At 46.7% G+C, this 22,302-nt stretch overlaps 1 protein-coding gene across 2 annotated transcripts in view; it reads right to left on the reverse strand.

Annotated features, from left to right (window-relative positions):
• NUF2 (NUF2 component of NDC80 kinetochore complex) overlaps window positions 1-22,302 on the reverse strand; it is a 414,966-nt gene that overhangs the window by 326,829 nt on the left and 65,835 nt on the right. For both annotated transcript variants that reach the window (XM_078641336.1, XM_078641328.1), the window contains exon 2: window positions 8,530-8,658. In XM_078641336.1, the coding sequence (XP_078497462.1) occupies window positions 8,530-8,649 (120 nt within the window). In that variant the 5' untranslated portion in view covers window positions 8,650-8,658. The remainder of the gene's footprint in view (window positions 1-8,529; window positions 8,659-22,302) is intronic.

Genomic DNA, 22,302 nt, shown 5'->3' on the forward strand with positions numbered 1-22,302 from the left:
ATATCTGGAGGGAAAGGGCAGGGGCCAAACTGGGGGTTTCCTTCCGAAATCTTAAATATAAACATCTTTCAAGAATTGATTATGCTTTCTTCAGCTATAGCCTTAAGGATTTTCTGACAGACATTTCTTATCTCCCCTCGCACCTCTCGGACCATTCCGCTATATCATTCATACTAATTATAGGCCACCAAAAACCGCATTTTTCCTGGTCTTTTGACCGTACCTTGTTATTGGAGGAGGAGGAAGTTCTCTTCCTCAAGACAGAAACGCAATTTTTCTTAGAAGCCAACTTAGACACAGCTGTTATCTCTGTTTTGTGGGATACTTTGAAAGCCTATTGGAGGGGGTGCATTACAAGTCGATCTTCGTATAGGAAAAAGCAATATAATGAATGTATTAAAAATCTTGAGTTGGAAATGAAGGCAGTAGAAAACACTTTGGGGGATCACATGGGCACGGAAGCTGATCGAGAAAGATTAGGAGCTTTAAAATCGCAGCTGGAAGGCATCTTACAGAACAGAATAGCGAAACGGTGGGAGGCAAGTAAGAATTCTCATTTTGAGTTTGGGGAGGCGGCGGGGAAAATCCTCGCTTGGAAAACCAAGGCTAACCAAGCTCGGAACTATATTAGGGAGATTAAGGTGGTGGGGGAAGTTTCCCCGCGGCTGACCCAATTAGAAATTGGCGCTGCCTTTCAGGATTTTTTTCAGGCCATTTATAAAGAGGATACTGCTGTAGATATTCTGGAGTGTGAGGCTTGGCTGAACTCAATCTCTACTCCTAAGCTCACAACTGAGCAGAGTAAGATCCTGGAGAGAGAGATCTCGGTGGAGGAGGTTAACAAGGCACTAGGGCAAGTGAGTCGGGGGAAGGCCGCAGGCCCTGATGGGCTACCAGGGGAACTTTATAGAGCCCTTAGTGGAGAAATTGCGCCGGTCTTGACCTCTGTTTTTAATAGCATTTTTCTGGAAGGTTCGGACCCACCTAATTCCTGGAAAGATGCCACTGTGGTTTTAATACCCAAACCTGGGAAGGACGTGAGGGACTGTCGGTCGTACCGTCCGATATCACTTCTTAATTGCGACTACAAAATCTTCGCTGCTATTATGGCGGACAGACTGGGGGCGGTGGCTAAAACAATTATACACGATGACCAAAAGGGTTTCATTAAGGGTAGACAGCTATCAGACCTCACTCAAGATCTTGTGAGTGCAATTGATATAGCTACCACTTTTTCTCTCCCGCTTGCCGCCTTTACGTTGGATGCGACAAAGGCCTTTGATAGGGTCAACTGGGTCTATTTGGCGGCAGTTATGAGGAAATTTAACTTACCCGCAAATTTTTGTAATATGATATCTCTTATCTATAAAGCTCCAACGGCCAGGCTTTTTGTGAACAATCTTCTGACAAAGCCTTTTAATATCTCTAGAGGAACAAGGCAGGGCTGCCCGCTCTCCCCCCTCCTTTTCAACGTTTATATCGAGCCCTTTGCTCAGATTCTAAGAGAAGAAGCAAACATATCATCTTTCAGCTTCGGAGGGTGGAAAAAGCGGGTAGCCCTATATGCGGACGATATCCTCATAATGACTTCCAACCTAGACCAGGCTCTCCCCACAGTGTTCAAGAAGGCTGAAGAGTTTGGCAAGATTTCCGGATATGAGATAAACTCAGATAAAACGGAAATTATGGCCTGGAATACCACTACTACTCTGGTTGAGACAGTACCCTCAATGCGATATTTAGGCATCAGAATTTTTCAAGATATTAATAAGCTCGCCGCTAAAAATCTGGAGCGAGTACATAATGAATGCCGGAAGAAGCTTAAGGCTTGGAACCATCTCCCTTTATCCATCTTTGGGAGAACTAACTTAGTTAAAATGTCTATCCTGCCTATATATACGTTTTTGTTTAACTCGATCCCAATGGCTTTTGACCCTAAACAATTGGCGAAGTGTCAACAGGATGTCAATTCATTTGTCTGGAGATATGGAGCCACACGTCTGGCGTGGAAGAAGTTGAGGAGGAGGAGGGAAAAAGGGGGGTTGACGCTGCCTGACCTTCAGTATTACGCCTGGGCATTTGAGCTATCTTACTCTAGAATGCTCCTAAAGACACCAATGGATAATGCTAGGGGAAGAATGTTTCGAGCTATGCTAGAAGGTGCCGGTCTTCCACTGGCTGGCTTTCTTTTCAAGTTTGGAGACCAGAAATTTTTCAAAAAAGTTAAATTAAAGACTCTTCAATCACTGGCGAGGAGCTGGTCTATAATTAGGAAAAGGTTAGGGCTCGGCTATTTCTCCAACGCGGCTCCTCTGTGGGACTCACCTGGAGCTCCAGCGTGTCTTAAAGACAGTTTGGCGGGTCCTATCAAAGAGGCCGGTTTTTTGTCCTGGGGAGAGTTGGTGGCAGGAGGCTCCATGATTTCTTGGGAGGATCTGCGGGAGAAAGTCGGACCGCACCTTTCTTCCTTTAAGTATATACAACTAACTAGCTGGGCTCAGGCAACGCTTAGGAAGAGGGTCCCCCTTGGGAAAGAAAGTCAACTGGAAAGTTTATTGGTCACGAGACCAAGGGGGGGCAAGGAGGTTGCATGTTGGTATTGGGGGATTCTAGAAGAAATAGATGGAGACTTTAATCTCCCTGAGAAATTATGGGCAAGTGAGATGGGAGATCAGTGGGATTCGAAGTGGCAAATTTCATTTACTTTGCTAAACAAGCTGGTGAAACCAGCTTGGCTGAAAAGAAACCACCTTTTCACGCTACATCGTGCATACCTTTCTCCCCAGAAACTATCTAAATATCAACATGGGAAAAGTTGTAATAAATGTAATCTGCCGGAGGCCTCGGATGTTCACATGTTTAAGGACTGCCCAGCAATCAGCTATTTTTGGGAGAAGGTGTTGGAGGCTCTGTCTTCTATGCTTAATACAACATTGCATATCTCTCTTCCCCTGATTATCTTTGGATTAGAGGATAGCATCACTGGGCAGGCTAGATGCTTTTTGTTTTATTCAATCCTCCTGGCTAGGAGACAGATTTGCAGGTTTTGGGTAGACGTAGCTCCCCCAACTTTTTCAGGATGGTTGACATCGCTCTACGAGGTTTCTAGGGTGGACCTGGCCAGATCCTGCAGCAGGAAAAAGCTTGCTTTTTGGTAAAATGGAGATAGAATGCCCGGGGTTGTTTTTTTTTTTTTCCCCGGGTCCTATGATTATGCCTGTTTCCTACTCCATGGACCGGTTGAAGGGTCTTCCTAGGTTTGGGCTGGTCCAACAGGCGTTAACACGTCTAGATGGAGAGATCTAGGTCTCCCTGTTGTGTGAAGAATCCCTTCTCCCGCCAATAATAGCTTTTGCGCGCCTGGGTCCGTGCCATGTTAACATACCCGAGGGCTGGTTACGGAGGCGTTGTGGTGGTTGGTGGTTGTTTCTTTGTACTAGGGTATCGGCAAATGAGGACAAAAAGAAAAAAAAAAAAAAAAAAAGAATGAAGATCATGAACAGGAAGGGCACCACGCTGTTCGACGACCCGGGTGAGCTCAGGAGATATCTGCAAGGCCCCACCACGGAGGAAATGGAGGCCCAAAGCCCCGGCACAGGGAAAAGATGGGCCCCATCGGACAACGGCGAAGAAGACAACAACGCCATATGACCACGAACACTTCCACCAGCTAAACCTCAAGCCGACACTACCTCGTGGCCCGGCGCCACCCTTTAAACTAAGACATACTCAGGAAGATGCACCTACCTCAAGACTGTTTCAGCTCTTTACTGAATCAACAAGGAAGCTGTACGCACACACAACCAACATAACTACCTCAGCACTGATAATGAACAGAACCCCCTCAAGATATGCTCCATAACAGCGACAGTTCCAAGGGGAAAAAGACTGGGACCCCCTGCCCCTAGACGATGGGCGCAGGGATGTATATCCTTTTGAATATGCTAAGCAATCATTATAGCTGCTCATTACCAGAACAATTAAGGGGTAGGGACTCTGAATAACTGTACATGTATGCCTAGCAGGACCATCTCAAAGTCTAATGTCGGGGGGGGGGGATCATCACTGTCGCACGCCTACAGTACGAAGCACGGGGTGGGGGGAGGGCGGGGAGAAGGGGAGGGGGGTCCTACAAGTACGGTGGTACACTACTACTGATTTCTGTGCCTATTTTCTCTTGTCTTTCCTCTTTCCTATCCAAGACTTTCTATCCTTGCACCACACTCATCTCGGAGATAGAACCAACAGCGCAGCGACCTGGCCAAAGAACGGGGGGCAGAGACCTAGAGCGCTGAAACCAGTGTCAAAAAAGAGGAGGAGGCACAGGCACGACCGACTTACGGGACACACACAACTAAACCGCGACAAACACACAACTACATGACAACAATGACACAGACACCTAGCCAGCTGAACTCAGACATCAAGGTAGTGTCCCTAAATGTCAAAGGCCTCAACCATCCTGTTAAGCGCAGAAAAACACTAGAACACCTGGCAAAGCTCAAGGCGGACGTGTATGTCCTCCAGGAGACTAAACTCTCAGAAGAAGATGCGCTGCGCCTCAGGGCGAGCCTTAAAAAAGGGGATGAGACCATACACATAGCCAATGTCTACGGTCCTAACGCAGAAAACAAGGAGTTCTGGTATGATATAGAGAGCAGGTTAGACAAACTCCCCCACGACGACCTGGTATTATTGGCCGGAGACATGAATGAGGTGCTAGACCAGGCCATTGACAGACACCCAACTAGGCAAAGCCACAGACCTCAAGAGCAGAGCACCCTGCTGAACCTATGCGCAAAGCTACACCTTAGAGACCCCTGGAGATTACAACACCCAGACGCGAGGGAATACACTTTTTACTCGCACCCCCACAACTCATACAGCAGAATAGACTACATATTCATGTCAGCCACACACACGCACCTCATTGACCACACAGACATAGCACCCATAACAATCTCGGACCACGCACACATCAGTCTCTCCCTCAGCGGCAGGCACAACGAACGCCCAAGCCGCAGATGGAGACTAAACAATGACATACTGCAGAACCCCACACATGCCGCAGAGATTGAAGAAGCGATCAAGGAGTACCTGTCCTTCAACGACAATGCAGAGGTGGACAAAGGCGTCATGTGGGACGCCCTCAAAGCCACCCTCAGAGGGAAGTTCCTAAGTATCAAGGCCAAGATGAATAGAGAAAGGAATAAAAAGATCAAAGACCTCGAGAACGAAATCAAAGTCCTAGAGACAGGCCACTGTGCAAATCTCGCAGACGCAAACACGTTGACTGCCCTTACAAAAAAGAAATACGAACTAAACAGAATCCTGAGTGAAAGGGCAGGCACGTGGATAAATAAATACAAAGCAATTAACTTGTGCACGGCCAACAAAGCAGGGAGAGCACTAGCGTCTTACCTAAAAGCAAAACAGAGGCAGCACTCCATAGCCGCAATCACCAACAGGGCGAAAAAGACCCACACGGCCAACAAAGAAATTTTGTAAACATTCAAAGACTTCTATGGCAACCTGTACAAGGCAGACAAAAACCTACTAGCAGACGGGGGGCAGACCTGCTAAGCAAACTGGACCTACCCACTCTAACACATCACCAAAGGTCGCTACTAGACCAAAACATAACAGGGGCGGAGATTGAAAAAGCGGTAGAGTCCCTCAAAGTCAATAAGGCACCAGGGCCAGATGGGTACACAGCGAGCTTCTACAAGCTCTACCTCCAACAGCTGAAGCCCACCCTGGTAGAAGTATTCACACACTGTGTGCAGAAGGGACAAATTACAGACACCATGGCGGAGGCCAACATTATAGTAATAGCAAAAGATGGCAAAGACCAACACCCACAAAATTACAGACCAATCTCGCTGATTAATGTAGACTGCAAAATTTACGCTAAAATTCTGGCAAGCCGACTGAATAACTATCTCCCCCACCTCATACACAACTCACAAGTAGGCTACATCAAGGATAGACTCTCCCAGGACAACACAAGACTTCTCTGCCACCTGATCAACCGCACGGCCACTAGTACAGACCCAGCGGTCATGATAGCACTAGACGCCGAAAAGGCCTTTGATAGAGTGTCCTGGCCATTCCTAGAACAGTGCATGAAGAAGTTTGGTCTAGGTGAGGCCTACAGAGGGATGGTGATGGCCCTATACAACAAACCCAAAGCCAGAGTGGTAGTCAATAGGGGAACATCGAAGCAATTAATACTAGAGAGGGGAACGAGACAAGGCTGCCCGCTATCACCAGCCCTCTTCCTACTGGCAATAGAACCACTCCTCAGCATGATCAGGAACAACCCTGACATTGCGGGGGTAGACACACACGGGATGACGGTGTAACTGGCAGCATACGCTGATGACGTCTTGATAATAACTAAGAAGCCAACAGAATCTATTGCGGCACTAATGAAAGCCATTGAGACATACGCAAAAGTCTCGGGGTACAGACTCAACAGAGACAAAGTCTGAATGTAAACCTATGAACGTCCATACAACGAGGGGGGTCCTGGGCGATTCGGGTTTAGCATGGCAAAGGAAGCTCATTAAATACCTAGGTCTATACTTCGGGAGGGACCTCAGAGATACCTTAGAAAATAATGAGACAACCACCCTAAAAAAGGTCAAGGATAAACTGACCGCCTGGTCGCCCAAATATATCAGCTGGTGGGGAAGAGTGGAATCCATCAAGACGATGATAACACCACTAATCAACTACCTGGTAGGAATGCTTCCACTTACACTCACAATAGATTTCCAGAAACAACTAGACGCCACCATGATTAACAAATTCATATGTAAGGATAAAAAGCCCAGGATAAGCCTGCACAAACTAAGGCTGAGTAAAAACTTAGGTGGACTCAAAATAACCAGCTTCAAGACATTCCAAACCACGTGCCTAGTCAGACAAGGGACCCAGTGGCTAGCCCCTGATGAGAATTACACACCAGTATGGTTAGAACTAGAGAGAGCCATGCTAGGAGGTCTGGACCCAATAGCATTGCTTACGGCGAAAAAACACCCAGAGGCCGACAACACCATCCTTAAAAACACTAAAATAGCCCTATTAAAAGTAGACAAAAAAATGGACCAGAGCATATGCTACACGAAATGGGAGTCCATATGGTACAACCCCAAAATTAACAACAAGGGAAAACCCCCAGCCAATACCACCTGGACTGGGAAGGGCATATCCATCCCTCAACAGCTGGAAAAGAACACACCCCTGACCTTCGAAGCCTTAAAAAACATTAACAACTTAAAGGAGGTAGACTTCTATGAGTTCCTCAAAATCAAAGCTGCCATCACGAAAGCCAAATTGAACAAGAATACACCCTCAATCATACAATACATGAGGAACCTGAACAAGCTAGGCCACCACACTTCCCACCTATACAAACTATTAAGCCCGACAACGTCAAAACTCAACAACAAGACAATAGGATTCTGGGAAGAGCTCCTAGGCAGACAACTAAACGAGAGAGAAAAGAGGCGCTTGTGGCTGTCCACGTCCCAAAATAAAATATCACCCCAACTCGCACAGACAAAGTACTGGCTGATACACAAAGCTTACTGGACACCAGAAAGACTCGTAGAGGTAGGAGTCAGAGAAACGGACACCTGCTGGAACTGCAAGAGAGAGAAGGGAGACCTTGCACACCTAATCTTCCACTGCACCCGAGTCAGAACCTTTTGGGTCAGAATCACTGATTTCATCACAGATGTGGTAGGAAGGGACATACAGCCAGGCTTTGGAGGACTAGCGACGGCTTTCATGGCCCCAGACATCCAATCAAAAGAGGACGGCGACCTGATAGACCTCCTCCTCATGACAGCAGTCAAAACGATGCTAGCTAATTGGAAAAACACAGGGAAAGCCACGTTCAAGGGCTGGGTTAACTGGATTACCTTCCTGAGGGGGGCAGACAACATAGCAGCAACACACGCCCCCAACCATACGGCGAGAGACAAAATGTGGACACCCCTAGACAGACACCTGGGAACGTACGAACCCCCGTGAGATGGCCATCCCACCGCCGACCACCTGTGTTTTGGCACAGCATAACCAAGCGACAACCTGTCTCTATCTCCACCCCTTTCCTTTCCTTTCACCCTCTTCTTCTCATCTCTTTATTTCCATGTATAAGGGTGCAACAAGACTCAACAGCGTGCATATACAATCGAGCCCGCCAAGCCCGTTGTAACCCCTACGGAGCCCGCGAGGCAACGCTACCACTGTACTGTATGTATACATAAAAATTTGCTAATAAAAACTGTTGAAATAAAAATAAAAAAAGTATATTGTACATAACGTTTTACTAAAATCAAAACATCATGGCTTACGCAAGCCCTAAACTATAGGAGGAAAAGAACAGTCTTTAATCCTCGAACTCACATGAACTTAGACTAGATAGTGCTCATTAGAGTGCATCAAAATGTGGGCGAGAAGGCAGGTGAACGGTCTTTGAATCTCAATTTAAGCAAGCAACAAGCTCAAACATTTTACCTTTGCGCTTGGAAACAAATCATTTTTCGAGATGTTCTTTGCTTCCGAGCCAGTAAAAACTTGCTGTCGAATCAAGGCCACAAGCTCGTTAGTGGGCTGCGTAGGAAATGTTAATGACATTTTGCTGACCTGAAAGCAAATAAAAGTTCTTATGGTATAAGCAAACAATTTCAAAAACATGCAGAATTTAAATATTAACACCAAATGAAAAGGTCAATTACTTGGTACAATCGTTCTGCAGCAAGCACAAAAAAGTTAGACTTTTGCCGTCCACCAAGTTGGATCCCACAGCACCTTTAGCAAATTGCTCTAACTATTTTAAAGAACTCTAATTAAAATACAAAGAAACATTTCTGAGTTTTCAGATTGACCATATATTGAAACCTTCTAGGATGGAGGGTTTTTAGTGGCTCAGGAAAAATTGGCGCTCTGCTGGTTTACGCAAGTGTGAATAAGCACAGAAGTATATGGTGCCACTAGGTGAGGGGATAAGTCCTAGAACCCCTCAATTCAGTGTGGTAAAGTCCCACACAATTACAAATTACAACATAAACCTAGGCACACATAAGAGTAATTAAACTGTGTATGCATTCACACAATCTTAATTAAAATAAAAACAATGTTCCATATTCTCGTAGAGTGTTGCTTTGTCAGTTTGACGAGAATATGGACCATGGTTTCTATTTTAATTAGGATTGTGTGAATGCATACACACTGTTTAATTACTCTTATGTGTGCCTAGGTTTATGTTGTCATGTATTGAAACCTTTAAGCTTCAAAGAACTTTTAAGTAAGGAACCCAAAGAGCTGGGCTCCAACTGAGCCATTTTAATTTACATGTACATCCCGCAGCTCCATAAAATAGCAATAAATGCCTGGACACTTATGAATTTGGAGAGAAAGTGTCTGCTGGAAATTACATTTGCTTTGGCAACAGGTCATCACAGCTTTTTTTCAGCATGGGCAAGCAACAACAGGGGATGGCGGAAGGAAGCAACAATGAAAGGGGAAAAAATCTTAATTGTAGCAGTATCAGCGACAAAAAGTAATGGGTCATTGTGGAATGTAACTGCTGATCGCTCAAAACATTCCAATATCGTCTGCTTGTGTACGAGCAACGGCATGAACGTGCAAAAAAAGAATAAACATGTTTTAACAACTTTTTAAGAAATGCTTATATTTATGTACACGCGTATGCATTCTGTGGTGCGTGTGCATGTGTATAAGGAAGACTATGGCAAGACGGAGGACAGAACAAGCCCTACAATACCACTGGATCGTGCAAAAAAATAAAGGCAGCAGCAACAAGGGCGGTAGTGGTGGGGCGGGTCAAGCAGGGAAGCAGGATGGGATAGGGAGATGGTCAAGAAACAACAGGAGAAGGTGCGAGGAAGCAACAATGAAGGAGTTAAAAACATACCTTAACTGAACCAGAATCAGCAAAACAAATGAACGGGTCAGTGTGGAATGTAACTGGTGATCACTTAAAGCACTTCAGTAGCATCGGCTTGTGTTCGCACTATGGCAAGACGGAGGACGGAGCGAGTGCTCCACTACCATCGATTGTGCAAAATAAATAAACAAATATTGTTTGTGTTTTAACAACCTTTTAAGAAATTCATTTGTTTATGTACAAGCGCTTGCATTTTAGTGGTATACAAGTTTTCAGGAGACAGCCTGAAAACACAAGTACTCCCATGGAGTGCTTGAAAACAAAGAAAAATAGCTGTGCAAACCGGAAGCAGTGTAAGAAGACATGAACTTGGCCCATGCACTATGGGAGGGCCAAACACAAGAAGAAGGCATGATACCCGCATGCCATGACGAATGGCATCAAAGAAAATGAGAGCGATGCTGAAGTTTACCAATGGTAGGAGGTGGGCAACCTGTAAGCCTACATATAGAACACAAACTGGAGGAGGGGTCCGCTGCACACCAAAGTAATTCAGATAGTTTTCAAGTTAATGATGTTTAATTCAATTTTAGGGTGCTCAGGGTGAACACACAGCTTGAAAAGTACACTAAAGAGATTAATGAACGCAAGCTGCGAAAATTTAAAAGGGACACAGTTGATTATAAACTGGGGGAGGTATATAACTGGGCCGAGATCTATGCGGCAAGAAGACAACACAGATCGCAATTTAATAAATCTACAGAAGGAGACACATCATCCTCTGATGGCTCAACACGCACCAGACAGCCTAGACAAGATTCACGGCAACCTTCAGGTTCAACACAGCCCCAACAGACCAGTCAGCCAACACAAAGTGATGCTTCCACAAGCCAACTTTCCACACAAAGCACAGGACCTGCACCTTTTTTAGGATTAGGTACAGACGCAACCGTCGATCCAGGCGGACGCGGTTCAACAGAGCAACAGTGCCCTATAGCACAATCGACGAGGAGTCACAGAATTTAATTATCAACATCTCACAGACTACAATTTCGACTACACAAATGAAGGTTCTCCAAAAGGGCATTTCTTTTGTTCCCACCTATACCACCAACGACCTAGAAACTCATGTTAGTTTCTATAAGTTCATGCGCACATTGCGGTTAAAACACTTTTTTTCCAACGTTTGTACAGCGCCAACTACAACTGAAGAAAATCCCATTATGGATTTACGTCCCAAAAGTTCTTTTTTGGCTCCAGTTAGTCATAAAACTTTGGATTTATTTGAAGCACTTGTACACAAAGATCTTGACAGCATCAATCAAACGACAATACGACACAAACCGAACTTCACTAAAAATGAAAAAATTGCCTTAACGCAATTAGCCACCAACAGCAACATTAGGATCTGCCCCGCTGACAAGGGTGGATCTTTGGTAATTATGGATACCCAGTTTTACCTGGAAAGTGTAAACCACCATCTTTCGGATACAAATACCTACATGGAGATAAATTCAGATCCCACCAAAGAATATTCTGCCATTCTCCAGTCGCTCATTGATAAAGCAGTAGCTTTTGGAACGATCACCATCAAAGATCGCAACTACCTTATCAAAACTCATCCAAACATCCCGTATCTTTACATGATTCCAAAAATTCATAAAGATCCCACCAAACCCCATTCAGACCAATTGTCGGCACATGCAATTCCATTCACGAACCCATTGGAACCTACATAGACCGTCACCTTCAAACTTCAGTCATACAAATGGAAAGTTATTTACAGGACACCACGGATTTTCTATCCAAACTCAGCAACATCACCATTGACCCACAAACACCTGTTTTACTTTGCACCATAGATGTCAACTCCCTCTACACATCCATCCCTCACAATCTCGGAATTCAGGCCATAGAAGCGGCCCTACTCAAAACCAACAAACCATCTGACTTACAAGTGTTTCTCATGGAACTTGTTCAATTCACTTTGCTGCACAGTTACTTTAAATATCAGGAAAAAATTTTCATCCAACTTTCCGGCGCAGCAATGGGAAATTGTGCAGCCCCATCGTACGCAAATCTTTTCATGTATGATTTCGAAACAAAATACATACTGTCTATTCCACATTGGCAAGAACACCTCAAAACCTATTACCGATACATAGATGACATTTTTTTAATTTGGACTTGTACTGAACAACAATTCATCTTTGCTATCAACCTCCTCAACTCCATTAATGACAGAATAGAATTTACTCATAACTTCAATCGGACAAGAATGTCATTCCTAGACGTGGATATCACCATCAAAGACACCAAACTAGAAACATCCATTTACACTAAACCCACCAATCGCAATAACTATCTACATTACTCAAGCTTTCACCAACCAAGCCTCAAGAAACATTTGCCGTATTCACAACTCATGCGAGCAAAAAGAATCGCTTCCTCTGATGAAACATTTAAACTAAACAGTACCATTATCATGAACAAATTCCTTAAGAGAGGCTACCCTAAAGAGGTGATTCAAACTGCCCATGCTAGAGTCACCACCTTAGATCGATCCAATGTACTCAAACCAAAAATCAAAATATCATCTAAAGAACAATGCAATGTTTTTGTTTCAAAATATTCAACAAAAAGTTATTTGATTAAAAAAAGCATCATCAAACATTGGCAAATACTCCAACTGGAACCTGATTTCAACACCATTTTCAACGAGTTGCCGATCTTTGCCTACCAGCGATCCAAAAACTTACGGTCTTTCATAAAACCTCGCACTACCCAGTCTATTGCCTACAAAGGAACCATTCCTTTTCAACACTGCCAGAATTGCCATAACATTATACCAGGGAACAGCATAATCCATCAAAGTAAAGGCACGCCAATTACTTTGCAGGTCAATGCCACATGTGACACTATGAACGTTGTGTACTTATTGAAGTGTCCTTGTGGACTACCCTATGTAGGGAAAACAGAGCGCAAAATCAAAACTAGATTGAATGAACATCGCAGCAATATTAGAAACAAAAATTTTAAATCTTGCGTCTCTGCACACTTCACTCAACAAAATCACAACAACAGCCAAATTCGTTTCCTCATTCTAGAGGTCGTCAACAAACCAGAGGGCATTGACCCAAAGAAACATCTACTTCAAAGAGAACTGTACTGGATATTTAAATTGGGAACAGCCCATCCTAAAGGACTCAATGAACACCTGGAATTTAGCAGTTTTCTTTAACCAGCATCCTTGATATTGTGTACCGTACTTGTTGGTCCTCCCATTTGACTGCATCTACATATGCTCTTTAATATGTTCTCTAATATTTTGGAAAATCATTCTGATAATGTATACCATGTTTCCCTGTTCATTTTCTTTTCTTTGTTTTCCTCTTCCTTTTTAGACCTTCCTTTTAATCACAGCTTCACCTTCTTTATCCCTTGTAATTTCTCTTGACTCTTCACTCTGTTAGCTTCCATCACATACCCACTCTTACACTGCGCTAGTTCTTATTTTCTTTTTTCCCCCCTTGACATTTGTATTACATCTGCATTTTGTCTGCTTATGTTGATTCTTTTCTGCAGCATTATGAATCCATCGGTTTTTCTCATTAATGTTTGACCTTTTTTCGTTATTCACACATTTTCTCGGCACAACACCGGAAGTCCACTTTCTACGACTCTCGGTCGATACACCACTGTAGTCCACTTTTTATCTCACCAGGTTGAGATAATTCACGCATGCGCTAGTGTTTCTTCTCACTTCCGTATTTTCCGGACGGTGTTTCACCGTGTTGGGATTTCGAAACTTTATCACGTCACACCTTGGTAAGCGAAACTACCTGTTTATGCCCTTGGTTCTCAAAGTCACCCGGTTACCGTTGTGCACTAGTATCGCTAACTTCCACTTTAATACCACTACGTATCATTTTTCTTTGCACAACGTACGGCACACTAAATGGACGTTTGCGGGATTCTAAAAAGTGAACCAATTTGTTCTTTTCACGTCCGAGTCTATAATTTCATAGTCACTTCACCTTACTGTTTATTTTTCACGTATACGGTTTATCACTTCACGATCTTCTCACCTTCCGCATACTAATACCCCATCACGCACCTTTATCCCAATTTTTTCAGTCATTCCCTTCATGTAATTTGACTACCACTCTGGCCCTGACATCTTTTGCTACATAATTACTTTGGATTCAGCAATATGAAATAGATACATTCGACTACAAAGTGAATAAAACTTTAAACTTTCGAATACTTTGCGTTTATATTTGCTTTTTCATAAGCACATAGGAGTGCTCAGTTCACCCACCTTACGCCCGTAAGGTCTTTCCTCATTCTACATATAGAACACAGCATGTCTCTTTGGAACAGCACATGCTCTGTCTAGCCGAGGAGCGAATGCGCTGTCTAGCCAAGACCTAACAGTAGATTTCACACAGGGGAAACCTACTGACTTTGCCAATGCTTGTTGGTTTTTGAAAAGGGGAGATGCACAATTTACTCACCTTCGGTAATAATACATCTGTAAGGTGCAAGGGGTGTAGACTGGACAGGTTCGGGTGGAGGACCATCCTCTGCTGCTGCAACAAAAGATTCTCCCGAGGAGGCAGTCTGATCGGAGGATCGATGGCCATGTTGAGCAGCTCGGGATACAAGATTCTTTGTGTCCAATCCGGGGCCACAAGAATGACTTGCACCCAGTCGCGCCTGATTTTCTTCAGCACTCTGGGCAGAAGTGGTATAGGCAGAAAAGCGTACAACAGACCACAACTCCACTCGTGATGAAAAACTTCGCTGAGCGAGTGGCGACTTGGAAATTCCAATGTGCAGAATTGCTGACATTGTGCATTCTCTTCAGTGGCAAATAGATCTAACCAAGGCTCTCCCCACTGTTGAAAGAGACCTTGCACCATCTCCGAGTGAAGACGTCATTCGTGATCCATCATGCACCTGCGGCTGAGTTTGTCCGCCCTGGCGTTCAGAGAACCTGCCAGGTGTTGAACCACCAAGGAAATGCCTTGATGTTCCAGCCATGTCCAGAGGCGGAGGGCTTCCTGACATAGGGTCCACAACCCCACCCCGCCCTGCTTGTTGCAATACCACATGGGGGTGGTGTTGTCCGTGAACACCTGCACTACTCTTCAACAGACAGAGGGAAGGAATGCCTTCAGTGCATGACGAATCGCCCGGAGCTCCAGAAGGTTGATGTGAAGCCCGGACTCCGCCGGAGACCAGAGGCCTCTGATCTCCGCCTCTCCCTTGTGGCCACTCCACCACAGTGTGGTCTGGCTGGGGAAGGGAGAGGGATCTGCCATTGACCCAATCCTTGTTCGTAAGCCACCACTGCAGTGGTCGAGTAGTGCCCTCCGAGATCTGGACACAGTCGGACAGATTCCCCTGATGCTGCTCCGACTGGAATTTCAGGTCCCACTGCAGAGCCCGCATATGCCATCTGGCATGATCGATCAGCAGGATGCAGGAGGCAATGAGGCCCAGCAGCCTCTGGGTCATTCTGACCGAAACCGGGGACAGGGGCTTAAAGATCGGACTCATAGCCTGAATATCCCGGACTCGCTGTTCGGGAGGTTAGACCTGAAACTGCATCGTGTCCAGAACGGCTCAGATGAAGAGGAGCTTCTGAGAGGGAATCAGGTGCGACTTCGGCACATTGATGGAGAACCCCAGCATATGTAGGAGGTCAGCTGTAGTCTGGAGGTGGGAAACGACTGCCTGGAGCGAGCCCGCCTTCAACAGCCAGTCGTTGAGATAGGGGAAGACTGAAACTCCTTATCTGCGCAGATGAGCGGCGACCACCGCCATCACTTTCGTGAACACCTGAGGGGCGCTACTGTGTACCGCAAGTAACGCCGGTGGGCCGGCAGGATGGAGATGTGAAAATAAGCGTCCTGCAAGTCCAACGCTACCATCCAGTCTTGTTGGTCGAGGGCAGACAAGACCTGAGCAAGTGTCAACATTTTGAACTTCTCCTTCTGGAGGAGGCGACTGACGTTCCTGAGATCCAAAATAGGACGCAGCCCCTTGTCCTTCTTGGGAACCAGAAAGTAGTGGGAATAACAACCATGACCTATTTCTGGGAAAGGAACGCAATTGATGGCTCCCTTGTCCAAGAGAGCCATAACTTCCTGCTGGACAAGGGCCAGCTGATCCTACGACATGTGGTGGTATTGCAGTGGCATGGCTGGAGGGGTAGTCTCAAAGGGAAGGGAGTAGCCCCTTCGGACTATTTGCAAAACCCACCTATCTGAAGAGATGGTGCGCCAGTAGGGGCGATGATGGCGAATCCTGCCTTCCACTGGCATTTCATGGGCCTGAAAGGTCGGACTACGAGGGTTTGGAGGCTGCTGCAGAGGGAGGGGGGGGGGGTTGGTGCACTGGCCCGCCCGCTGAACCTCGCCAGTTGTTTCCACGTCCCCGGTCGCGAGAAGGCTGGGTAACTTGCTGCGGCCTGTGGCCCTGGGCGGGAAGTGGCAGGGCACCTCTTCCGTAGCCACGAAAGGGGCGAAAAGCAGACTGCGCCAGATGGGCGGAGAGGCCCAAGGACTTGGCCGCAGTCCATGACTCCTTGAAGCGCTCCAGTGCGTGATCTGCTTTGTCGCCAAAAAGGCGACGGCCATTAAAGGGCATGTCTATCAAGGTGTTCTGGACAGCCCCCGAAAAGCCAGTGGACCTCATCCAGGCGTAGTGGCGAAGAACTACCGAAGTTGAAATGGTCCTGCCCAGAGAGTTGGCGGTGACCAGCCCACAACGTATGTTAAACTTTGCTGCATCTCTCCCGGAAGCGACGGCCTAGGAGAGCACTGCCCGGGCCTCCTCCGGACACTGAGGCAGCACTTGCGCCACCGTATCCCATATAGAGTGCGAATAATGGCCCAAGAGACATGCAATGTTTACGGACCGCAGTCCTAAGCTAGCAGAAGATAAAAATGTCTTGCCAAGATGGTCCAGCTTCTTGGATTCCCTTTCCGGTGGAGCGGTAGGGAAGGCGCTTTTGGAAGTGGAGGCTTGGACCACCAAGTTCTCCGGGTGGGTGGGATGTTGGAGGAGGAAAGTGGGGTCACCCGGAGCCAGGCGGTGGCTTTGGGCGATCATCCTGTCCAAGGGAGCCTCCGTGTTGTGCCTGGACCACGTGCTCAAAAGGACATCTGTTAGGGCCTCATTAAATGGCAACAGGGGCTCCGAAGAGCTCGCCGCCGGTTGAAGCACCTCAGTCAGGAGGTTAGTCCTGACCGCCACCGTAGGAAGCTCAAGGCCACCCTATGCAACACCATAGCGTATGACTCTGCCTCCGCCGTAGCCACAGTAGGAGGAGACAGCATGCCATGGTCGGGTGTCAAGACCACTGGCAACCCCCAGGTCCTCTATCCAGTCCTGCTCATTATCTAGCTGGTCAGTTAAAGGGTCACCTGACCCCTCTCAGTCCTCCTCACCCTCCTCTGGCTACCAATCGGGCTGAAAATGGGCAGGGTGGAACACAGGGACCAAAGTACCCTCCGGCGTCGGCCGACGCCAGTCCGGCTCCTTGTCCACATCAGGATGGAGTCCGGGGTTGACGCCGGCCGGCGCCGAACGCAGTAGTGGTGCCGGAGGAAGCGGCGCCGGTGGTGGAGGTCTAATGAGATCAACCGGTGCCGGTCTGGATCCAGGCCTGGATCCAAGGGGGGCATGTGGTGCCGGAGCCCCTGGAGGCAAAGACCTAGGCCCCCCAACCAAGTCCGCGGGGCCCAAAGGCACGCTGGCGGGGTCGGTCCGCCCAAAGATGGCATGCATCGCCTCGTAGAACGTACGAAGCTGGGCGGGGGTCGCTCCAGGTCCCGGAAAGGGAGGGAAGCTCAGAGTCGACCAGTCGGGCTCCGCGCGCAGAGTCGCGTGAGGGGTGCCACCCGCGTGCCTCGTCAGAGCGGTTGGCCGACCAATGATGAGAAGTCGAAGAGCGACGATGCTTCGTCGACTTCTTCTTATGCCTCGACTTACCCGACACCGAGGGCGAAGACTTTGATGACTTGTCGGAATGGCGATGGCTCAGAGACCGGTCCCTCGACCTACCTCTCGACCGGGACCTCGAACGGCGTGGAGCCGACTGCTGGAGTTCAAGCAGCTTTCAGGACCGCTCCTGCAAAGCCTTCGGCGTCAACAACTGACAGTCGGAGCAGGCAAAAGAGGCACACGCGGATAGAAACATGCAGCGATTCACACAACACGTGGGCTTCTTCAGGGCAGTGCGATTCTACTAGCAATAGTCGTATAGTAGATGAATGACAGTTTAAGTTGTATGTTCCACACTAGTTGCAAAACCCTGGAAGCTAGAAAAAATGAGCAAATATTGAGTGTCCCAGAGTCACGGTTCCTTCAAAAAGATCCGTGTCTAATGTTTTTAGCATTTTTAAAGCGATATGCCGTGTTCGGCGCTAGAATCAAACCTGTTGTGTCAGTGTCCTTACGCTTGGACATGGACGCAGCAGGTTTGACTCTAGTGCTGAACACAAGGGGAACATATGACTTAAACCTCAATGTGAAGTGAACATTCATCTAATATACAACTATTGCTAGTAGAAACGCACTGCCCTGAAGAAGCCAATGTGTTGGGGGAAACGTGTTGGCTAAGTGTGTCTATTTTTGAGAAGAAAAAAAATATCATCATTTGAGGCTACCTATAATACTCCCAGAACACACCCAGGTTACCTGCAGAAACATGCAGAAGCTCCAATGGAAGATTGGTGTTTGTTTCTTTCTAAAGAAAACAAGCACACACAAAAAATTATACTTAAAACATACTTGATGCACAACAATATAACAATAATGAGTCAGTGTAAAACCATCATGGGCAAAATGAAACTGAATTTGAGGAAAAGGGCACTGATACTTATGTGTCCTTGCATTGGAGCAGAATTACTACTTTTATGAGTTCATAAGCATTTACATAGGCCTAGAAATCGTACTGTCTAGCAAACGTTTGTGACTTCCCTTTTCATTTGAGAAAATATACACATGGATATTAGATAATGCAAAACATTGCTGAACGATTGCAAATTCAGTTTCCAAACACCTGTTTTTTCTCCCACTCTGTAAAAAGTTGTACTCTTACTCCTGACAAGAGTAGATGTTCAACCTTTTCCCGTTGGGAAAGAGATTGGACAGAAGTTGGTGATAACCTTTGTGGGGTCGGAAATCTCTCCTGCTTGGTAAACAGGCACACGTATTCCTGCCTTGTGAGCCCAATTGCAAGACAACACTATAACAGAGCATAAAGAAGAGCCATCAGAATCACTAAGAGACACCATCACGCCACAAGCATTCCTGACATAGACTGCCTCTCTAAAGAACTCCACATAATTTTAGCAGAATTCAGTAATCCTGAGTGCCAAAACATAAAAACACAGCAATCACAAGACTTTTGTGACAAAATTGTTGAAGATATCTTTCACATAACCCATGCAAGAGAGGTAGCCATATGCGTACTAAACAAGTCTCTAAAACTAGGTTCATTCCCACCTGAGAAAAATAAACCTCCTGAGTTATATACCACTCCTCAAGAAGAAAATCCTTGACCCATTCAACCCAGCAAACTGCAGGCCAATATCAAATGGATCATTCTTAGGAAAAACTTATAAAAGAGCAGTGTTTACCCAACTCTCAAACTTTACAGAACATATTGACTTAATATCAGACCAACAGCCCGGTTTCAGATCAGGCAGAGGCACACAGTCAGCCATCCATCAGAGAGGATTTAAAGTTCAAAGTGGACAAGAACAGAATGACTGCACTGTTGCTGCTTGATTTATCTGCTGCATTGATTTATCTGCTGCATTTGACGCTACCACAAAGACTACATTATCGCGGAGTCTGTGGAAATGCTCTAAAATGGGTTACTTCTTATCTCACAGACAAGGTGTTGTTTATCCTACCACCTTCCACATCAGCTCCTCGCATGCAACACTGTGGAGTTCCACAGAGGTCCATCATATCCCCTTTATTATTCAAACATTCTTATCAAACCAGATTAAATCATTCAACCTCATCTGTTACAACGATGTAGATGACACTGAAATTATTTTTTAAATGGATGGCCTGAGAGACTGCCACAACTGAAAACTTGATAACTGCCTTCGTGCCATAAACACATGTACGATCAAAAAACCTAAAGCTGAATACCACAATGACAAAGATTAGGACCTCTGGACAATGGCAAAAACATCAGCCTACTGCCATCATGTGTGCATGTTGAGTATGAGCTGCAGTATATAACTAGCACATGTATTGTATTAGAACTTTGTATTTTAAGTGTATTAGGCAACTCATGTGGCTTAAGGGTAAAGACCAAGACACTGAAGTGAGGCAGATGGCGACAGGGCTCCCTTTAGAAATTCCACGAGGCCTGGGCCTTGAAAGCAGTGGACCGCTAATAACTTATTCCTGAGCACTGCTATTTGAGAGATGGCAGGGATGAGGGGTGGGACTGAATTTCAGCTGTTCAAAATAAGAAAATTGTGAGGTTGGTGTGTCCTTTTGACTGTCTCAGATTACTGCTTCAGGAAGCCTGGGGGTGGAGTGGTTACTGGCCATGCAGAAGGCCAAGCCAAACATGTTCCTGGTATTGTGTGGGAGCTGTAGGAAGCTGGCTCTGTATATACTATACCAAGATAAAGTATAGTGTGCACAGAGTCTAGGAGATCGGCAAAGGCTTACAGATGTAAAAGTAGATAATACCTTACTCTCCATTTGTGGTAGTGTGGGCGAACAGTAAGGCTTTATCAGAGGGTAGTATTAAGCCATTTATTGTACACATACAGGCGAGAAATGATTTCGCACACTCAAAGACTGAACGGTTGAGTTTCTGGGATGAGAACTAAAGTTCCCCCAGGGTCAAGGATGCACTCACAGAATACCCTCAGCGGCACTAGGGCGGCCAGGTACAGTGCTGAGGCCCAATGTTATCCAATGGAGAATAGGGGACCTCTGGTTGGTGGCTGCTCACAGGGACGCTACATGGATGTGGGAGGAAAGCACCTGGGGTTTAGCTCAGGGCAAAGGGGGATCCAAGTTAGCACACAAGGTGCACCCACAGCGGCATGGGGTGGGCGGGTGGAAGATAGACTTCGGGAGCCCTGTTGGTTTCAATGGGGAAGCTCCGGTCAGAGCAAACACTGCAAGCTCGGGACTGAAGATTTTCTGGAGGCGACCATCAGTTGGAGGGGTAAGTTAGGATACCGGGACGCCGCCGGTTGGGCCACCCAAGGCCGTAGGGCATCAAGTGCAGGGGTGTCTTTTGGCGTCTGGTTTTCCATACCCGCACCGGTCGCGAGGATCCTCCAGGCATCGTCGGGAGACTTGAGGTAGATCATGGATCACCAGATCCCAGGTCAGGATCGCTGGGAAGACCTCCTCATGGTTTGGGCCACTCAAACTCTGGCCATGGGCATCGGGTGCAGACTTGCGGATTTGGCCGGAGCCAGAGTCTGTTGGTGAGCAAATCCGGTGCTTAGGGGCGGCAAAGTCATGTCAGGGTAGGCAGGGCAAGTCCTTCTGGTTCTGGAAGGCTGCTAGCTGCAGGACACACAGGGATTCCACTGGAGCAGGTCGAGCTCGGGACAGGCCTGTAGGGCTGGAGCCAAGTCAGGTGGTGTCCGCTTCTTCCTTCAGCACGGCTCTTCGGTCCTTCTTCTTCTCTGAGGAGTCAAGATTTGGAGATGCCCCAAAATACTAAATTTAGGAGCGTTTCAGGTAGGTACGGGTTGGGACCAATGGGTCCCTTCCTGGGGGTGGGTACAACCCTATTATGCCACCCTCCAGTGGGAGGGAGGCATAAACTGCACTCTGGTTGGCTGGGTCCCCCCATCTTCAAGATGGCGGGGACTGAGCATTGTGCTTTGCCTTGCCTTCCCTTCCCTTCCCCACCTGAGGGGTGGGTTTGGCAAAGGTGGGCACACCTCTCCTCCTACCTTTGTTTACCACCGATTCTCCCGCCCAAAGTGGGGGTTAGAACCGGTGGAAGCCAGTTACTGGGAGTAGCCTTTGAAGCTTCCCCTTCGTGGACCCTGCCCATCCTGGGGGAGGAGGCTTGGCACCTCTGCCCAGGATGTGCTGTTTCAGGACCCCAAGAGTGGGATGCTCTCGACTCAGCGGTCCAGAAACATTTCTGAGGTGGCAGCTGGCGAGCAGCCAGTCAGCCAAGACACTAGAGTCAGGTCGTTTTTCAGGGAGCACCTCTAAGATGCCCTCTGAGTGCATTTTGCATTAAATCCCATACTGGCATCAGGGTGGGTTTAATGTGAGTTTGATATCAAACTTCTCAGTTTTGAGTAAAGCCATTATGGTGCTTTGGAGTTCGTAATGACAAACCCCCAGACCAT

The sequence above is a fragment of the Lissotriton helveticus genome, chromosome 1_1 (genome assembly GCF_964261635.1).
Source record: "Lissotriton helveticus chromosome 1_1, aLisHel1.1, whole genome shotgun sequence".
In the NCBI taxonomy this organism is placed as follows: Eukaryota; Metazoa; Chordata; class Amphibia; order Caudata; family Salamandridae; genus Lissotriton; species Lissotriton helveticus.